Genomic DNA, 21823 nt, shown 5'->3' with positions numbered 1-21823 from the left:
ACATCTCTCAAAATAACAACCTCCCCATTCCTCTTGAACTGCCATGATCCTTTCATGCGTTTCATGTGGGTAGTATATCGCAATATCTCACTAAGATACAACTTTTTTGGAATTGCATAAGTTCTTCTATTGGATTTTGTGTCACATTTTCCTTCCATTTTTCCACACTGATTTGCATACAATTAAGTTATTGCCGTTCATGATAAAACAACTCTATCGGCTGGTTTATCAGACTCCAGCTGGTTCATTTGGAAGAAATAATGCTTCTCATCTTGGTTTGTACTTTTTCATGACCCAGCTGAGAGGATAATTTGAATACCTGTAATTTATAAATTTGCTTCATGTTGACATTTGAGATCTTGAGAGGATTGATACTAAAAGTATTTAAATGACTGACTCCGTTATTTTAATTAACGTCATATATGTAGTTTTGTGTCATGGCAAAGGTTACTAAGGTTTCCGTTTGTAAAATGGGAGTGCGTAAGACCAAAACCATTCATTCACCCTAGTGAATACATGGTTTACATTTGGCCATCCTGTTGTAGTGTAACGGAAAGACTTTAATCCAGAGAACACAAACTTTTTTTAGTTGAAACTGTTTGGGTGTGTTCATTTCAGTTGACATTTGGCCTGCTTGTCTGGAGCGGCACCACTTTTAAAGTCTTAAAATTCCTCATGCATGTTTCCTTTATAATTCTTCCTTCTGCTTCCCAGTGGGTTAGAGAACGTTAGAGGAAGTGGAAAGTTGTGGGTTTGTTATCGTAAGGATCATATCATCCACACAATGGGATCAGTTAAAGATGCTGCCAGAAATCTTGATGTCTGCGAGGTACAGTATCTGTCTGAATTTCTGGAGAATAGGACAAAAGCTTTTAAAATGCATATTTATGGAAAGATGATTATGTTTTAAACGTTTAGGCAAACTCTGCAAATTGTTTTCTAACTAGGATTATTTACCCCAGGACTTCATTAGCCTAATGTCAAGGCTTTAAACCTGCTGTACATTGCTGCACAGCTATAGGATCACACCACGGCAGTACTTGAAACTTGAGACCTGTCTATTTTGAGCAGGAACCACCAGAATGTTTCTCCAAGAGCGGATCCACGTTAAAGAGTGAAATATAGTCCGCTTCAGAGTGAAAAAAATAGGCAATTGTAGGAGAAAATGTTAAAAAGAAATATAGTCACAATAAGATATTTAAAGTTGAAATAAGAAATCAAGTCAAAATTACACTACAAAAGTCGCAATTCTGAGCAATGAAGTCGCGATTGTGAGATATAAAGTAGCAATTGTGAGATATTAATTGGCTGTTGTGAGTAATAAAGTTGCAATTGTGAGGAATGAAGTCGCAGTTCGGAGATCTGAAGTCGCAGTTCGGAGATCTGAAGTCGCAGTTCGGAGATCTGAAGTCGCAGTTCGGAGATCTGAAGTCGCAGTTCGGAGATCTGAAGTCGCAGTTCGGAGATCTGAAGTCGCAGTTCGGAGATCTGAAGTCGCAGTTCGGAGATCTGAAGTCGCAGTTCGGAGATCTGAAGTCGCAGTTCGGAGATCTGAAGTCGCAGTTCGGAGATCTGAAGTCGCAGTTCGGAGATCTGAAGTCGCAGTTCAGTTCGGAGATCTGAAGTCGCAGTTCGGAGATCTGAAGTCGCAGTTCGGAGATCTGAAGTCGCAGTTCGGAGATCTGAAGTCGCAGTTCGGAGATCTGAAGTCGCAGTTCGGAGATCTGAAGTCGCAGTTCGGAGATCTGAAGTCGCAGTTCGGAGATATACAGAGGCAATTGTGAGCAATGAAGTGGCAATTGTGGGATATAAAGTGGAAATTGTGGGATATAAAGTGGAAATTGTGAGCAATGAAGTGGCAATTGTGGGATATAAAGTGGAAATTGTGAGCAATGAAGTGGCAATTGTGGGATATAAAGTGGAAATTGTGAGCAATGAAGTGGCAATTGTGGGATATAAAGTGGAAATTGTGAGCAATGAAGTGACAATTTTGAGGTATAAATTGGCAATTGTGAGATATGCGAGATATAAATTGGCAAATGTGAGCAATGAAGTGGCAATTGTGAGCAAAGAAGTCACAACTGTAAGATATGAAGTAGTGATAATGAGAAGGTTAATTGCCTATAATATTTTTTTTTTTCTCTGAGGCAAAAACAGGCTTTCATAACATTAATACAGCAGCAAGATTTGGTGATGTGCTCAAGCTGCATTTGGTAGATCCATCGTTTTATTCTCAAATTTCTTAACAATATTCCAAATGCAACATAGCATAACATTTTAGTAAATTTTCTTACCCTACAAAATACATACAGACCTTGTTCAAAGATCTGTTTTCCTCTAAAGTTCTCCATGTAAATGCCTCACAATGTGTTTTTTTTTTTTTGCACAACCACATTATATATCAGTTATATATATAGTGGGAATTGTAGGCCTGGTGTTGATTTTGATAACTTTAGGGATTATTCCTGGTTACACATGGGTGTTGCCCAGTTCAATGTCACTCGACCAAATCTGTACTGAAGACATTACTCTAGAGAACTCATTATGGGTTTGACCCACATCTTCCCCTTCATTATGCCTAATGTATGATAAGTTGTGACATTTTTTGGCTTTGCAGAGTTTGTTGGAACAAGAGTGATTGTTTATCATTCCCAAGAACCATGATCTCAAAATAGCTGATTTTGTCCCTTTGCATTTGTCTTTCTAGATCTGTTTGACGATGACATTAGCCTGTTAGTTGAGCTGTTATGCCATATTTTGAAATTCTAAAAAGTGTCGTTTTAGCACTGATGTGATCTAGAGGGGCTGCTTTGAATTCTTTGTCCACCACAAAGCAGTAGAAAGTGCACAAACAGGAAGGACTTGGACCTCATACAATATCAGATTTCCTGCCTCTGGAAATACTGTGCAGAAAATCACATTTTATGCACTTTTGACTATGTATACTTCCAAAAGTTGGAAAAATTCATTGGAAATAAGTGACCTTTTAAGGAATAAAACTCTTGAGACATTTCTTTGAAATGTTTTATTTCTCAGGAGTTTCTGGCAAAGTGCGCAAGCATGTCAAAATTATTTGACACAGGTTTCTATTTCATCCTCTTTAATGTCTTGGATATTAAAATACTATTTTGTGTACTTTCACATGAAAATGAATATTCATTTTGAGAATTGCTAAAGATAACATTTAACAGTGTTGTTAAATTATTACTGTTTTAAAGATCAACTTTATAAGTTTTAGATGATGGCCAATGTAATCTAAATCTTAAAATAGAGAAAATGAGCATGCTTTAAATATCAAATGTCAACCAATACTGTAAAAGAAATAAAAAATACATTATGCTTTCTACTTATAGGTCAGCTGGCTAACAATTACCAACGTCACTTCAACCAGTGTAACCGATCTCTCCTGGAGAACAGCATTGCTCTCCGGTTACTTTTGTTTGCTGGTACTGTAATAGTCTTACTTCAGGCAGTAAACTACTAATCTATATTGACTCTGTAGGGCGTATTTTCTCTACAAACATGAACGACTACTTGTGTGTGTGTGTGTGTGTGTGTGTGTGTGTGTGTATGTTCCTGGTAAACCCTACTTTATAGGGGCCAAATGTCCCCAAAAAGATAGTAATACCAGCAATTTTTACCTTGTGGGGACATTTTTTGGTCCCCATGAGGAAAACCACATATTAAATGATGTTTTTTGAAAATGTAAAAATGCAGAAAGTTGTGTTTAGGGGTAGGTTTGGGTCTAATGTGATAGAATATACAGTTTTTACAGTATAAAAATCATTGTTTATGGAAATTCCCCATAAAACATGGAAATTTGAGTGGTAGTGTATAAGTTTCCACAAAAATATTAAGCAGCACAACAGTTTCAACATTGATAATGATAATAAATGTTTCTTGAGCAGCAAATCAGCATATTAGAATGATTTCTGAAGGATCATGTGACACTGAAGACTGGAGTAATGATGCTGAAAATTCAGCTTTGCCATCATAGGAATAAATTACAAAAAAAAAAAGCTATTTTAAATTGCAATAACATCTTACAATATTACTGTATGTTTGATCTAATAAATGCAGCCCTGGTGAGAATAGAGGAGGTCAACTTCCCATTTGTGTGATCCTAGGTCACATGGATAATCTTAATGGTGTAGGAATGTTGGCTCATAGGAATTCCAGTTTTAAGTGGTGCTGCTGAATCCGCTGGGACACGATTGAACCCTTTGATGTTTCTCTCAAAGCTGAAGCTCCTTCAGAAAGATCCATCAAGACCTAATGGTGAAAGACTTGCAGGTCTGAGCTGTCGGAGTCAATTTGTTTGGGAGTCACAGTGACATTAGCATGAACTATTTTTTTAATGTCTGTTAATGATGGACAGGATGGGCAAATGTCCATGAACCTGTTGAAAAATATCTCTGAAGGCAATGGCGCCGGGTGTTAACTTGAACTTGCAGTTGTGCCATCTGTTGAGAGGCTGGTCCTACTGATCAGTAGAGATGTAGCTTCTAAATGTGGTCCGTCTTGTTGTTTCACACACGATTATGATTTTGTGCCAGGCAACTTTCCTGGCACATCTTGCTTCAAGAAATATCCCCTGATGCTTTTTCAGCATGGTTAAATTTAGCAATGGGAACTTTCCCACACTGCATTGGCTGCACTGACCATTGGTGAAGCATAAAAATCCGGTCCTTGGAGGACCAGTGAAAATGGTAACTGTGCATAAGTGCACAGATGAATCAGGAGAGAGCCACCCTGCAGGTAAATGAGAAGATCTCGTCAGCTGCCAGATTTGATTAGGCTGGTGAGACTCAAGTGACCCTCAGGAGTGTTAATTGAGAGAGAGAGATGCTGGACTGCTGTTGAGCTCGAGCTTTCGACAAGTCTGCTCACTCGTTCAGATGGCCTCCGACGACACTCATTCAAATCATTCACATATCAGTGCGCTCTGGTTTCACTCCCAAATCAACTCTCCGTTCACTTGCTGGATTTACCTGAAGGACACACAGAGAAACTCTTCGTGCATAACAAATATTTTTTTGGCTCACAGGTTGTCTACAACTGGGCCAATCTTGGTGTCCTGGTTTTGAACATTCCTTTGTTCTGTCCCATTTGCTCTGCATGCAGTAATCCTATCAAGCTCTAGACTCTGAGTTAACGCGACTCTTGTGGCCTATTTTACAGCACATGCCAAGTGTTTTTGCGACACTCAGACTCAGCTGAAAATCTAGAGCATTTTCATTTGATTTACAAGCAGGACAGAATGCACTTTGTTTTTACAAGGCATTGTCCGATGGTCCATATAGCCAAAGACTGACATGTATACATTGTTATTAGGTATGGGTTAGGTTGGTTGACTAGTTGTCCAGCGGTCGACTAGTCATTTAATGAAATTTTTGATGCTAAATAGGATAACCCCCTTGCATGAACCACCTTCTTTCTAAAATATTCTTTAAAAACAACACAATGAAAGCATTGTTTCCTAAATAATTGCTTAAAATTGTCTGGAAAATATTTCCATCCATCCATTTTTTGTTTACTTTTTATGTATTTACTTTTTACTTATTTCTTTATTTACTTTTTACTTATTTCTTTACTTATTTATTTATTTTTATTTACTTATTTATTATTTACCTTTTACTTATTTACTTCTTACTTATTTTACTATTTATTTTAACTATTTATTTACTTTTTTATTATTTACCTTTTACTTATTTACTTTTTTACTTATTTATTTACTTTATTTATTTATTTATTTATTTATTTATTTTCTTTTTTATTTATACAAAATTATTTGGTAAATGTAAAAAAAACAAACAAAAAAAACAAATTTTTCACAGACCTCTGATTCCATCAAAAGATTCGACTCAAAGGAGCATACGCTAGTTATTTGTGAGTGCTAGTTATAAGCAGTGTTGGGTGTAATTAATTTCTAAGTAATGTAATTACTGTAATTTAATTACTTTTCCCTTGGAAAAACTAAAGGATTGCTCTTCATTTTTCTGTAACTTAATTAGTTACTTATGATGCAACTGCATTAAATAATGTATAGTCTATAGAACAAATCTATATAAAACAAAAGGGATTTAACATCAAAATTTAACGTCTGATGTTAAAATGTATGTTTTAATGTAACCTTCTCCCTTTAAATACTTTGGTCAGTTCAAGAATTATTTTTTAAAATAATATTTATGCATTAAAATAAATTATGGTTTAAAATCCCTGATCCTTATGAAATTATGTAGTTGTGCACATCTTTAATTCTTAAGAGGACATTGATGTTTTATTGAGATAATTGACCTTTATATACAAACAGCTTCGACAGGCTGCAATCAAAGCCCTAAAGCAATAAATGAATTTAGCCGATGTCAACTGCCTACCATTTTTAGTCATTTCACTGCTCTGTATACCCATATATAGGATGTTTTTTTTTCCCCCACATACAGATTGTGGATTGCAGATAATGAAATTTATGGGACTTCCGTCCCAGTCTAGAAACAAATAAAACCCTCTGTTCCTTTTCTTTCCCCAGACTTGGAAAGGAATGCCAGCACCAACCAACACCTGACTGAATCCCTTGTCAACAGAGGGAAAGAGATGGGGGAGACGGAAGATGAGCGTACGTCTCAGGCCGGCCAGCTGTTTGAGAACTTTGTGCAGGCCACTACCTGCAAAGGCACCCTGCAGGCTTTCAGCGTCCTCTGCAGGCAGCTGGAGCTGAACCCCTCCGACCACAGAGGCTTCTACAGCAGCCTGAAAGCTGCCATCACTTACTGGAAGGCCAAAGGCCTCTGGGGGAAACTGGACAAGAGAGCCAGCCACAAGGAGTATAATAAGGGCAAAGCCTGCGCAGACACCAGAGTAAGTCTGTAGATCTCTATACATGTCCTTAAAATCTCACACTTCTTAGGGGAAGCAGAAGTGAACTTGTCATTTGTACGTTTATGGAATTCTGACTAAAAACGTTGATACCTGTTGAGAATTTAAATAGCACAAGAACAACTTATTTTCATATCCACATTTGTTAGTCAAATCACTTTTGTCTGATATAAATGGCTGAGATCGCTGTAGCGGTGGCCGTCTTGGGGAATAGTCTTGTGTTCGTTCTATTTCTAAAACGAAACAGGAAATGAGGATCAGCATCATTTAGTTTTAGTCATTTTTCCATTGCAGTTGACCGTTGGACTGAGGGATCAAGGGTTAGGAGGTCATGAGTCAGGGGTTTTGACTATCTAGAGCTTATTTAGAAGAGTAGCACATGCATTTACCCCTACGGATGGACTGAAATATCCACATTTATGAGATCTGAATTGTAATGTTAGCATTAGCATGGTTTCACTGTGAAGTTACGCCACTGAAATCCCATACAAATGATTTTTCTCATCAGAGTGATTCAGTAATGTTGCTTTAACTTATGAGAATGGCATGATCTCAATGCTGGAGTGCCATACCAAGGCTTACTTTATGTGGAGGAGGTTGCATGCTAGCTAGTGTTTGGGCTAATATTATTGCATTAGCTTGGGAAAATAAGTCTTCTTTTGTTTAACTATAAGCTCAGGGTGACTGTAAAGTCTACTACGCATTAACTAGACCACTGCTTTATCGTGTTAGGCGTTTGTGAGCAGTCAATGGGAGAGTCAATCTCAGGCCACTTGACTTAGCATACGTGTTGAGATTGTTTTGCATGGTTGTTTTGCAAAGTGCCTGTGGACTTATTGACCTTATTTGAGCCTGATAAGGTGTTGAAAGAATTGGAAACCCTAAAGAATATTAGTTTTTTGCAGTTTAGTGTCAGGTTAAGGAGATTTCAATGCTAATTCTGTGAATTTCTGGGGCTTTGGCTATTTATTTCTAGTGTTTTAACTTGGTCTCTGCTTTGATTATTGCTGTTCTTTATTATCGTGGAGCACGTTGTAGTTTGTTTGCATAGGTTTGCATTTCACATTGCGTGCTTAAGGTTTATCTCACAGATTTGTCGACTTGTTTCACAACAGCAGTGTTAAAGAAATATCCAAAAGTAAAATCTCAAAATAAATGAATTTGGTTTCTCAAGTTCCAAAGTGTCAAAAAGCATTAAAAGGTTAATAAAAATGGGCATACAACTTGTGTATATCTTCTGAAGCCATATGATAACTTTGTGTGACAAAATTTAAGACATAATTCACTTTTGCATATTCAAACTTAATGCGATGCAGTCGTTCATGTGATATGCAGTTATCAGTGAGAATTGGTTGTCTTGTTGTCACAATGTCATGACATTATTGACACCAAACTTAATATAATACATATTTAAGTAGATGCGGATGGAAAGATTTACACTAAATAATGCCTTAAATTCAGTTCGTCATTGATAATTTGAGTTTTTACGGTGCTTTGTTTGACTCGTAGACTTGCCCCATTTTCAGACTCTTCTATTCTGGTGGTCTTCCATGCTTGAGAGACCGTACGATTAATCCTCGAGCTTGGCATTTGAATGTGGGTCAGCTGCTGTTAGCACTGCTCTGGCACAGAAATGTAGAAATGTAAAGAGACCGAAGCCCACAGTGATGCTGAGTGGAAGGCTTCCTCCAGCGGTCATGTGCAGAACAGGAAATATGGGCGCACTGACTCATTTCACAGGAAGTCTGGACCATCATTCAAAGGCTAAGATAAAAAGTGATGGCAGAAAGTAAGGTTTGCATAAAAGGAACTTGGATGGTTACACAGAAACTAATGTTGTTAAAATATATATATAATATATACAAAGACACAAAACATATAGAAAGATTCTTCTGGAATTGAAAAATCAATTTCTCGTAAAATATAAAAAAAAAAGAAAAGGGTCAATTTTATGAACGCACTTTGTTCGGGCATCCTCTGAGGTGAAAATAATTCCCATATGTGGATATAAATAGTAAAAATATTACATTGCTCAAGGCTAAGAACTTTGAAATTCTGTCAGACACCTACAAGTTAGAGCAGCAATTCATTTTGTGTTCAGTACTGTCTTCTCTCTTCATCTTTACACGCCCTTGGCATCAAATTACTGGTAATAAAATTGTGATAAAAATGTTTGCCATTTTATGACCACTTTTGAACAAGCCTTTTATGGATATGTTCCTTTATACACCATATTAGGTCGAGTAAATGGTAACACTTTTTACAGTATCTCGGAGATACAGTCATAATCCCTGTTTTGTTGCGAAGGACAAGACGTCACCCATAGTCTTGGCTTGTGTTAGAACTTGCTTGGATTGGGGTTTGAAATAACAAGTAGGGAGATGAAATCATACCATGTGGGCATGCACAAATTGGTTTTGATTGATCAGGAAGTTGGCATATGTAGAGTTGAGGCAGTGAAGTCTTTGCTTACACTTGTAGAAGTTCTCCAGAAAAGCCAAACATTTTCATGCAAATAATGCCAAACTTGTTTGTTTCCGCAGTGTCTCATCATTGGTGGCGGTCCCTGCGGCTTTCGGACCGCCATAGAGCTGGCTTTGCTAGGCGCCAAGGTGGTGGTGATAGAAAAGAGAGACACCTTCTCTAGGAACAATGTCTTGCATCTTTGGCCTTACACCATCCATGATCTCAGGAACCTTGGAGCCAAGAAGTTCTATGGAAAGTTCTGCGCTGGATCTATAGACCACATCAGTAGGTTACATCTGTTCCAGTTACAGTACCATGCTTTTGATGATACTCTTCACTGATATCCCTTCCAGTCATCAAGAGACACCACAACAGGAACATAAGATATGGTTTCACTGTAGGAACTGATTAGATGTTGCAATAACATTCAGGGTTTTGGGTATGAGCTTGTTGGATGAGATTCTCAGACACTATGATGGTCTTTATCTTTCAAGCTCTGCCAACTGAACTCATTGTAAGTCTGATATGTTCCTATTTATGGCCCCTGAGATAAGACGAGTCCAACCCAACCAAAAGAGATGTAAAACATTCAGAGTAGCCGGGATTATGCAAATGTCTTTTTCCATGCTTTTCTCTTGCCATCTGATTGCTTACATTTGCGCAGCACAAACATATACATACATGCTTAAATGTTTGATTTGAATTGATAACTTGCGAGGTTGTGAGTCCTTTGAATAATTCTTTATAATAACCTATATATAAGAGTCATTTGTTTATGAATTAGACTACATTGGTTACACTGCCTGTTTGTTTTTGCATGCAGCCAAAAACAACACAATAGAAAGATATTTGTGACCCTGGACCACAAAACCAGTCATAAGGCTCGATTTTATTATTTTTTTTATTTATTTTTTTTTTAAATTGAGAATAAATAAGCTTTCCATTGATGTATGGTTTGTTAGGATAAGACAATATGTGGCCTGAAATCTGAAATCTGAGGGTGCAAAAAATCGAAATATTGAGAAAATCACCTTTAAAGTTGTCCAAATGAAGTCTTTAGCAATGTATATCCACTCACCAAAATAAATTTTTTTATATATTTATGGTAGGAAATTTACAAAATCTCTTCATGGAACATGATCTTTACTTAATATCCTAATGATTTTTGGCATAAAAGAAAAATTGATAATTTTGACCAATACAATGTATTGTTGGCTATTGCTACAAATATACCCGTGCAACTTATGACTGGTTTTGTGGTCCAGGGTCACATTTTTTTCATATTTTTATGTTATTTTTTGTGCTGTGCTTTTGTTTTTTGTTTTGTGCTTCATTTTTGTGTTGTTCTGTGCTCTTTGTTTTCGTTTTTATTTTTGTTGTTCTTTGTTCTCTGCTTTTTGTTTTTTATGTTCTGTGATTTTTTTTATTTTTTATTTTTTTTTATTTTTATTATATTTTTAAATTGTATTTTTTATTTTATATTGTATTGTATTTTATTTTTTATTATTTTTATTAATTTTTATTTTTTACATTTTATTATTTTTATTTTATTCATTTATTTATTTCACAACAATATTGTAATGGTCTTCTCCAATATCAGCACAGTTATAGGACTCAAGCACAGTATTATAATATACAGTATATATTAATCCTAGTGGATTTGATGGTGATTTCCTTACATTTCTCAGGTATTCGTCAGCTGCAGCTCATGCTGTTAAAGATCGCTCTCATTGTTGGGGTGGAGGTACACGTCAACGTGGAGTTTGTCAAGCTTCTCGAGCCGCCTGAAGACCAAGGCACTGATGGTAATCAATCATCATGTCATCTTATTGTTTAGCATCTAGCTTTGCAGACTACATTGAACATGGTGTTACCTTAGCTCACATTTACTGTCCATAATGCAACCTGATAGACCTGAGACATGTGGAACTCCAAGGCATCATAACACAATCCCACACAGCCATAAAATAACTATAAATACGTCCAAGAAAGCCATCACCTGTTTTCTTAACACCTCATGTGGTCTGGAAAGGGTTGGGTAATCATTACCTTTCATCTTATGTCATTCTTTGGTGGATTTACACACCCTTTTGCCAGTCGCCCTACATGAACATCCCGGCAAGTGTGTTTAAGAATGAGATCACAGACAAAAAGCAGCTGTTAGCTGGTTTTCAAATTCTGTTTATACTGTGGGCTATGTTTCTTCCAGCCTGTTTAACACTGTTAGTAAGCGAAAGCCAAATCATTTCCTCTTTAAAAGTGTAATTTTAACACAAACAATGGGCCTAACACTGCTTGAATGCCAAATTACCAAAGGGTTGTTGTAGCTTCCTACTTCAAGATCCTAATGGATTTACGAATGCAAAAGCAGGGTTAAACCAGATCATGAAAATTGACACCTTCTCACTATGCACCCTTGACGCATACACGCCGCTGATACCGAGAAGGTTTGTGTCTTTCCTCCGCGTCACTGCCACTCACCAGTCTGCATTGTGCAAATGATAAACCCTCAGTTCTGTACTATATATAAAGCCAGGGGTCATTGGGGGTCTATAGCACTTCTCCTGCTATGCATTGCTGGTTAAAAGAGCATCGTTGGCCTTATGTCAAATTATAGAGGCCTCACACATGGATAGAATATGAAGTTTGTATTTTCCGATACAAGTAAGCTTTTTTCCCTGGCAGCTTAACGCACTGAGCTGGATGTACTTTTAGAGTTGTGGTAAACAAAAGAAAGGCCAAGTTAGTTTGTTTTCCTATGAGCCTCTTTTGAGTTTGACCAGGTGTCTGAATTCCAGGGCCTGGATGGAGGATGGAGATCCGCCCGGCTGATCACCCGATCTCAGACTACGAGTTTGATGTGATAGTTGGAGCAGATGGAAGGAGAAGCACTCTTGATGGTGAGTGAATATTCAGTTATTGAAATTTCTTTCAGCATGCATAGTTTCTAAGTGGCTTGTGTTTGAAATTGAGATGTTTTACTGTTCCTATAAATCAGCTGAGGTTAATTATGTCCTCATGTGTCTTAACATGTATTCTTTCGTAAATGGAGGAATGAAATGATCATATCTTCTAAACAAACATCTCTCTTGTATTGAATAGTACTTCCTCTTCAGAATCAATATTGATCTTGCCTGAAATATTCTTGGAACTCAACTGGCAGAACATGATGCTCGCAATGCCAAAGTCAAGGGTTTTATTCCCAGGAAATGCACATGCTCTATATATATATATATATATATATATATATATCATTCATCATCATCGTCATTATTATATATCATTATCATATATGTGACCCTGGACCACAAAACCAGTCTTAAGTCGCACGGGTATATTTGTAGCAATAGCCAACAATACATTGTATGGGTCAATTTTCTTTTATGCCAAAAATCATTAGGATATTAAGTAAAGATCATGTTCCATGAAGATATTTTGTATATTTCCTACTGTAAATATATAAAAAATGCATTTTTGTGAGTGGATATGCATTGCTCAGGACTTCATTTGGACAACTTTAAAGGCCATTTTCTCAATATTTTGATTTTGTTGCACCCTCAGATTCCAGATTTTCAAATAGTTATATCTCGGCCAAATATTGTCATATAATATACATCAATGGAAAGCTTATTTATTCAGTTTTTCAAAAAATTGACCCTTATGACTAGTTTTGTGGTCCAGGGTCACAAGTCAAATTATAAAGCTTTTTATAATTTTACAAATATTATTAGTAACGTAAGTAGTATTATAGCAATTATATTATATATTAACATTAAATATTATTATATATTTTAATTGTTTATAATATAAATACTCAATTTGTAATAGTACAACATTTATTAGTTTTTTTATTTACTATTATTTAGTACTATTTACTGTCTAGTATAATTTATTTACTATTATTTATTAATATATCTATTATATTAATATTAAATGATATATATAATATTACTAATTTCGAGTATTTATTATTAAGTATTTATTATACTATTTACTGATTCAAAATATTAATAATATATAATATCATTACTTTAGCTCTATTTTGTGTACTAATCTAGCTTGGATTTGTGTACTGCAAATATTGATGGTCTTCATGATAAATTGCTTACTATGTTCCTCATTTGTAAATCACTTTGGAAAAATGCCTTAATGTAGATTATCAAATGAGCAGCAATAAGCCTACTTCCACATACAAACTTAAGCACATTATGGTATAATGTTGGCGTTTGTTCTCCACACATCATGTGGTGGACCAAACCAACAAAATTAAATTCTCAGAGCATCAACACCATACCAGAAAAAATACACTGTGCAAACGTCTTTGTCTGTGAATGACACATTTAGCACTCTTTCATCTTATGAGATTAGGCTCTCTCAAGCATAATAAACCTGCTAAAAGGCTTTAACATGCTCACTCAGTCAAGAAAATTGCCCCAGTGACTCCAATTTCCAAAAACTGTCTGTCCTACATTCAGTCTTCCATTCCTTCGGAACACGGGTCAGCTCTTTGTGTTTGACAGGAAGTTTATTAACCCACCACAGGAGGGGTGGAACAGGTCTACTTTTATTGCTTCCTGCTGACACAGTTAGTCTCTCATGGAGCAGAGGAACTGATCCTAGATCAGACTCAAACCCGCTCTCAAGTTAAAACAAGAAACCTTTGAACCATGCTGTGCTAAATTACACTGAGATGTGTGAGAAGCACTCAGACTGACATGTGAATTATGTTGTTATCATTATTTTTTAGATGTGGGATAGTGGTGGTAAACAAGCGCTTGGTGTATAAGTGCTACCATGAAAGCAAAACCCATATTGTGTAATTTATTGTGCAAACGCTTTTGTTTTGTACAAGGTCGTACACATTTATTTTTGCAAATATATGCTGCCTTAGCAATTACATTATCTATTGATTTAAAAAAAAAACAAAAAAAACATGTTGACCATTTTAAAGCAGCTTGCATCTTATCTTATACTTAAAGATGTCAGTAAAATGTATTTATTATTTATTTATGTCTTGTAACTCAAACATTACATGCCAAATGCCATTAGGGATCTTGGGGAAAAAAAACAAATGCTAAGTGTTAGCAATAACAATAGTGATGCTTCTGTTAGCAGTCAACACTGAATTCCTCTCTCTGCTGTAGGCTTCAAGAGAAAGGAGTTCAGAGGGAAACTAGCCATCGCCATCACCGCAAACTTCGTCAATCGTAACACCACAGCTGAGGCCAAAGTGGAGGAGATCAGCGGAGTGGCCTTCATCTTCAATCAGAAGTTCTTCCTGGAGCTCAAGGAGGAGACAGGTGATGTTAAGCTCCTCCCACTTCATCGTGACCTACTGTGTATGACGAGAACTTCGCTACAACAAGAGCTGGCTTGTTTAAAAATGACACGTTTCTTAATGTTTTTAAAATACAAATAACACCATAAGTCAAATACTGACGCACTGCGTAACGGTTCCCCTCCTTAAAGTGGAGGTGAGTAAAACTGGATTGCATTCTTCTTCTGAGACTGATGTAATTTTAGATATGCCATCACCAAAGTTAATAATAGAGCCATTCGTTAATAATAGTCATTCATTGTTAAATGCTTTGCACAGTCATGCTAATTGACCTCATTTATCTTTTGTACAGGGATTGATTTGGAAAACATCGTCTATTACAGGGACAACACGCACTACTTTGTTATGACTGCAAAGAAACAAAGCTTGCTGGACAAGGGTGTGATCATCAATGTGAGTTGTGGGTTGTGGTGGGCTGTTCATGGTTTAACCACAGTGACTGTCTTCAGTGTGTTGGAATGTTGTGCCACAACATTGAAATATATTGGAGTTGTTGTAATAAAATATGTATCCATTTAAAAAAATGTTGGAGTTTAAAAACTTTTTTTTTTTTTTTTGCATTTTATTTATATGAATATAATTTTTACTACAAATATAGTAACAGTATAGTATAGTTGTATTTAGTAATAAAAATATAAGTATTTAAAGGGGACATATCATGAAAATCTGACTTTTTCCATGTTTAAGTGCTATAATCGGGTCCCCGGTGCATCTACCAACCCAGAAAACGTGAAAAAGGACAACCTAGTAACTTTGTTTTGGCAAGCCTGTGAAAAAATGAGCCGCTCAGATTTCGCTCCCCTTGTGACGCAGGAAGGGGATCTTATTATAATATTACCGCCTCTTCATCTGTACGTTTCCACCCATGGCGCAGCCATTTTGTTTTCGCAAGCAAAAGCGGTGTACCAGTTCTAATGCCATGGCAAAAGTTCGAGCAAAGCATGCTTTCTGTTCTGTCGTTTGCTGCACAGACAAGCACAGAACACTATTTAGAGTCTGGTTAGCTTGGATAGCCTGTAATTTGACTCTGGCAAGCTCGATTGCTAAAAAAGGAGCGTTTCTGTCCGAGCGATATTTTGGGAAAAATATCAGACCATTCACAGCATTTGATAGCAATCATAAACGTTAGCCTGGTGTGTATGGCTCTGTTTGGCAAACAGGTACGCTATGTATAGTGGGCGTCTATACGGGTTTTGCACAAAAGATTAACATAGCTAGTTGATGAGTTGAATCAACTCCACAGCAACTACATAAATTTATCCACTAACCGTTCAGAAACGTCCAGTTTCATTCTAAAAGTTGTAACTTCTTCCTGAGTCTCTCCATCAGTGTCAGACTCCGGTTTGAACAATGTAAGGCTGAACACCGTTACTGACAATTGTCATTTTGGCTGCGTGAGATTCTTCAGCTTTGTTGTTGTTGAGCAACTGAAGCGCAAGCTGTTAAAGCTCCGCCCTCTTTTGGAAAGCAGGCAGGGAGCAGCAGCTCATTTGCATTTAAAGGGACACACACAAAAACTGCATGTTTTTGCTCACATCCAAATAGGGGCAAATTTGACAAGCTATAATAAATGATCTGTGGGGTATTTTGAGATGAAACTTCACAGACACATTCTGGGGACACCAGAGACTTGTATTACATCTTGTGAAAAGAGGCATTATAGGTCCCCTTTCAATGTATTTAATTTTATTGATTTTTATATATTTATAAAAATACTGCCTTTGTCGTATATCATCTGTTTTGATTTTAATTTTCTCAATCTTTTTTTTTTTTTTTTTTTTCAAATGAAATATGTACTAAATGTCTTTTAGTTGTAAGGTTAGAACTTGGGTTAGAGTTGATCTCTACAGAAGATCCCCACTATTATGTTAAAAAAAACAATCATTTGTATGTTTGTGTAAGTGTACAAGTGCTATTAGTTCTCCTGTGATAGATGATATTTAGTTCTTTGAGTGCACTGGAAAGAACTATTTCATGTTTATTATGAAAAGAAACACTATCAGGAAGCCTTATGTCGGTGTCTGTGTTAGATTTCGTTTCTCAGAGTATCATACAGGATATTACAGCACAGCAGCTGAGTGATTGAAACTCTTTGTAGTGTTTGGAGTTCATCTGGAGTTTTAAACTCTCGCGGCCTCAGACAGCGGCCCTGACCGGTAGTCACAGTGGAGTCTGTAAAAACTCTGATGATGAAACATGCCTCATCATTCCAGCATTATGATGATGCTGCGGTGCAATCCACTTAACTTTAAGCTACTTGTTGCAGACAAATTTGCCCTATTGTTTTGACATGTCTTGATAGGATTGTTTGTGATTACTTAACATCCATGCACGTGCACCTAAAACTGACCTCAGTTATCACAGTGTCCCTAAAAAGTACTTAGACACTTAAGTCACATTGCATTGCATTGTATTAAATAAAATGAAATAAAATAAAATGAAATATAAAAAAAATGTAAAATAAAATAAAAATATATATGACATAATAATAAATACATTTGTTACTTTTATATTTTATTTCTATACAAAATAAATATAAAAATATATTAAAAAAAATCAAACTAAGTGACATTTTATAGTACAAGTGCACTTTTTAAGCAAAATTAAGTGTACACTATAGATATTTTTGTAATTAATATATAAAAAAATGAAAGCTATCTTTCAAATGTAATGTTTTTGTCATAATTTTCCATTTAAAAGCACGTTTCCTCTGTTTTTCATACCCAGGACTATATTGAGACTGAACGGCTTTTGGCAAATGACAACGTGAACCAAGAGGCTTTGCTCTCATATGCCCGTGAGGCTGCGGATTTTGGCACTAACTATCAGCTGCCCTCTTTGGATTACGCCATCAACCACTACGGCCAGCCAGATGTGGCCATGTTTGACTTCACCTGCATGTATGCTTCGGAGAACGCTGCACTGGTGAGGGAAAAGAGCGGACATCAGCTGCTAGTGGCGCTGGTTGGAGATAGTCTTCTGGAGGTAGGTGTCATCATGCGGCATACTGTATATGAGGAGAAAGATCAAGTTAAATTCTAAATTTTTTATAATAAAAAAAAATACTAATTGTATTATCATATTATGTATTGTGTATATACTAATGATGTACAATAATTAATACATATTATGATATTAAGATTAAATAACATAATTTAAGTAAACCATTAATTAACATGAATTTCACAATATTCTGTCCACCTTTTGCTTTAATAACAGCAGCACTTAAAGGGATAGTTCACCCAAAAAAGACGATTTTGCCATTACTTGCTCACCTTGAAGTTGTTCCAAATCTGTATGAATTTCTTTCTTCTGTTGAACACAAAAGAAGGTATTTTAAAGAATGTGGGCAACCATACAGCTGACGGCACCCAATGACTTCCATAGTAGGAAAAAAAATACTATGGAAATCAATGGGTGCCGTCAACTGTCTGGTTACTCACATTATTCAAAATATCTTCTTTTGTGTTCAACAGAAGAAAGAAACTCGTACAGGTTTTGAACAACACAAGGGTGAGTAAATGATGACAAAATTTTCATTTTTTGGTGAACTATCCCTTTAAGCTGCACAAACCTTAAATATTTATTCATTTTATATATAAACTTGTGCTCTTCTGTCATTTCTGACTGAAAATGTTGCGTTTTGTTTTTTTAGAATTTTTTTTACTTCATTGGAATGGTACGAAACTTGGTAAAGGTTTTGGCACTTGCTATGCGAACACAAAAAAACCATAAACATTATTCAAAAAGGTTTAATAGTCCTGAAAAAATAGTCTCACTTGTACTCCTCGTGGTCAAACATGAACGCATTGGAAACTAATAGGAAGCGAATTTCATCTAGTGGAAGCGTTTAGTACTGCACCCCAAAAAAATCTTACTGAAAGCTCATTTTTTGATATATGATATATATTCAGATTTATGGCTTTGATTTTCACAGTTTTAGAGTAAAACATGTTTTGGAAAATATATATTTAATATAACATCATATTGAACAACACATGACAACATATTGAAGTATAGTATTTTTGTGCATTTTTCATAATAAACGTACAATTCTATAACTTTTTCTAGGTTGACTTTTTTTTTAAACTTTTAAACTTTAAATTCTTTCACTTGAGCAATAATCAGTAAATATAAAAAGCCAAGTGTCTTCTTTTAAAAATATTAGATATATATATATATATATATATATATATATATAAATATATAAATATTAGAGATTTATGACAGTTTAAGCTGAATTTAATTTTCAGGTCTATGCTTAAAAAGTGGTTAACAGGTAATAAATGGATTTTAACTACTGCATAAACATAATTTAGTACCATAAAATCCCCTAAAAGTAAAATTTATTTATTTATATATAAAATAAATATATATATATATATATATATATATATAATATAATATAGCACTTGTAACTGCCACGTGAGGAGCACCAATTAAATGTTTAATAATTCTACAACTTTGTTAATTTACAGGTTTAAATTAGTTAAATTGAGTCATTTTTTTTAAAGATTTAATTTTGCATGTCTAAAATGAAACAGAAAAATATAAAGTTTACTTTAGGTTTAAATATTCCTGATTGTTTCAACATGCCACTTGACTGTACAGTGTTTTGTTTAGTATGGCCTGTAAACATGCCATGTTTTCTCTACTTCTCATCGGTCTCCAGCCTTTCTGGCCCATGGGGACAGGATGTGCTCGAGGGTTTCTGGCTGCCTTTGACACAGTGTGGATGGTGAGGGGTTGGGCTCAGGGCAAAGGACCCCTTGATCTTCTGTCAGAGAGGTGCGAACATACTGCATCACTGCTGAAGCTGTCCAATGAAACATATTTGGTCTTTTTTTTTTTGTATATAATTTTTTTGTCATGACCCAATGTCCTCTTTATTTATTTATTATAGGGAGAGCATCTACAGGCTGCTGCCTCAGACGACCGCAGAAAACATCTCAAAAAACTTTGAGCAGTACACCATAGACCCGGCCACACGTTACCCCAACCTCAACTCATCCTGTGTACGACCACATCAGGTGAGACTGACGCCCATTAACACCATAATAACCGTCTGTCTTCCACCTGTAAATCCTAAACTTCCTGTCTCAGGTGCGCCATCTGTACATTAACGGCGAGCAGGACTTAAGTTCTCTGGAGCGCAGTGGACCCACACGCAAATCTGCAAACATCTCCAGACGAGGTAGATTCAATATTGTTTGTCTTACAAAGATGGCAGCAAATTTGACAGCCTGATTGTTTTGTTGAAACAGTCCTTTCAGGGACTACGATCACAAGAATAAATGCAAATTCAACCGATCCCTGCATTTGCTTTGCAACAACTTGCAATTTTGTCTTATTTCTGCATTTCCACGTAAAATTGATGGAAAAAGAAAGCAATATCAGGTAATGATTCCCCCTGACAAATTTCCCTTGATGCTACTGTTGACACAATAGCTGTTTATAAAGCTCCATATTGATAAACTGAACTCATTTTATAATCACAATATATGACTTGTGTCTTATTTTCACTCAGCCCAACTCTCAATCTCGGTTTCCTCATACTCGAAGTAGTAAATATGATGTAGTGACTCCATGAGATCCATGTTTGTCTTATATTGGCTTCACCTGGATGTGGCCTCACAGGAACAATGATTTCCACACCCTCTACTCTATCAAAAGGGTCATGTTACATGACGAAAGATTCAACAAAAGCGTGTGCAGACTTTTAGTAAACCTTATCAATTGCACTGTAGTGACATTTAATGGGTTTTAATGTGGTTCATGTGCACTTAAAGTGATAGTTCACCCAAAAATGAAAATTCTGTCATCATTCTCACCCTCAAGTTATTCCAAACCTGTATAAATGTCTTTGTTCTGTTGAACACAAAGGAAGATATTTTGAAGATAGTTTGTAACCAGGCCGCTTTGGGGCACCATTGACTTCCATAGTAGGAAAAAAAAATACTATGGAAGTCAATGGTGCCCCAAAACTGTTCAGTTTCCCACATTCTTTAAAACATCTTCCTTTGTGTTCAACATAACAACAAAATTTATACAAGTTTGGAACAACCTGAGGGTGAGTAAATGATGACAGAATTTTCATTTTTGGGTGAACTATCACTTTAAAATAATATTATATAAAGTGTGTGTGTGTGTGTGTGTGTGTGTATGTAATACATATGATATATATATGTAATACATATGATATATAATTAAAAAAAAAAAAAAAAAAATATATATATATATATATATATATATATATATATATATATATATATATATATATAATCAAATCAATTAATCACTATTAATTGCATCAAACGTAAAAGTATGTGTATATATATTACATATATCTATATATGTACATTTATTTACACACACACACTCATACATATATAATATATATAAATATTATATTTTGTGCATATGTGTGTGTATTTATTTATTTTATTTTTCACCAAGGCTGCATTTGTGATCAAAAATACAGTAAAACAGTAATATTGTGAAGTATTATTTCAATTTAAACTAACCTTTCTTTTATAATATTGTCATAATGTTTAAACAGTTGTGCTTAATATTTTTTTGGAAACCATGATACATTTTGTTCAGGTGTTTGTCTTTGATTAATAGAAAGTTTAAAAAGAACAGGATTTATTTGAAATAAAAATATTTTATAACATTAAAAATGTCTTTACTGTCACTTTTGATCAATTTAAAGAGCCCTTGATTAATAGAAGTATTAATTTCTTTCAAAATAAATAAATCTCACTGACCACAAACTGGCAAATATTATAAATAGCAGTGTCTTATTTGTCAACATTTGAAATTTTGCCTGTCTTTATATGTATACTAGAATATAAGTTTCCCACTCAAAAATGATTATAAACCTCCTAACGATGGTGTAAATTGATTTCAGAGTCCGAGGTGCGTCCCAGCCGGCTGCTGCTGTGGTGTCAGAAGCAGACCCAGGGCTACAGGGGAGTGGATGTGACTGACCTTACGACCTCCTGGAGAAGTGGCCTGGCTCTGTGCGCCCTCATTCACCGCCAGCGACCGGACCTCATGTGAGCAAGACCCGACACACAAACTGGCTGTCATATTGATTCAGTCCCATGATCACACCCTCATACGGTTTGACAAATGCTCCAT

At 35.6% G+C, this 21823-nt stretch overlaps 1 protein-coding gene across 8 annotated transcripts in view; it reads left to right on the top strand.

The window, feature by feature from the left end:
* The window catches only part of mical2b (microtubule associated monooxygenase, calponin and LIM domain containing 2b), a 59567-nt gene that overhangs the window by 2314 nt on the left and 35430 nt on the right, over positions 1-21823 (top strand). For all 8 annotated transcript variants that reach the window (XM_051884350.1, XM_051884353.1, XM_051884351.1 and 5 more), the window contains exons 2-12: positions 6530-6858; positions 9420-9627; positions 11031-11147; positions 12141-12242; positions 14487-14642; positions 14973-15073; positions 17408-17665; positions 19353-19468; positions 19584-19710; positions 19784-19874; positions 21591-21738. In XM_051884350.1, coding sequence (XP_051740310.1) covers positions 6595-6858; positions 9420-9627; positions 11031-11147; positions 12141-12242; positions 14487-14642; positions 14973-15073; positions 17408-17665; positions 19353-19468; positions 19584-19710; positions 19784-19874; positions 21591-21738 — 1688 coding nt within the window. In that variant the 5' untranslated portion in view covers positions 6530-6594. The remainder of the gene's footprint in view (positions 1-6529; positions 6859-9419; positions 9628-11030; positions 11148-12140; positions 12243-14486; positions 14643-14972; positions 15074-17407; positions 17666-19352; positions 19469-19583; positions 19711-19783; positions 19875-21590; positions 21739-21823) is intronic.

Source organism: Ctenopharyngodon idella, chromosome 24 (genome assembly GCF_019924925.1).
Source record: "Ctenopharyngodon idella isolate HZGC_01 chromosome 24, HZGC01, whole genome shotgun sequence".
Taxonomy (NCBI): domain Eukaryota; kingdom Metazoa; phylum Chordata; class Actinopteri; order Cypriniformes; family Xenocyprididae; genus Ctenopharyngodon; species Ctenopharyngodon idella.
Note: the sequence above shows the minus strand (reverse complement) of the source record. Positions and strands in the feature narration are given on the sequence as shown.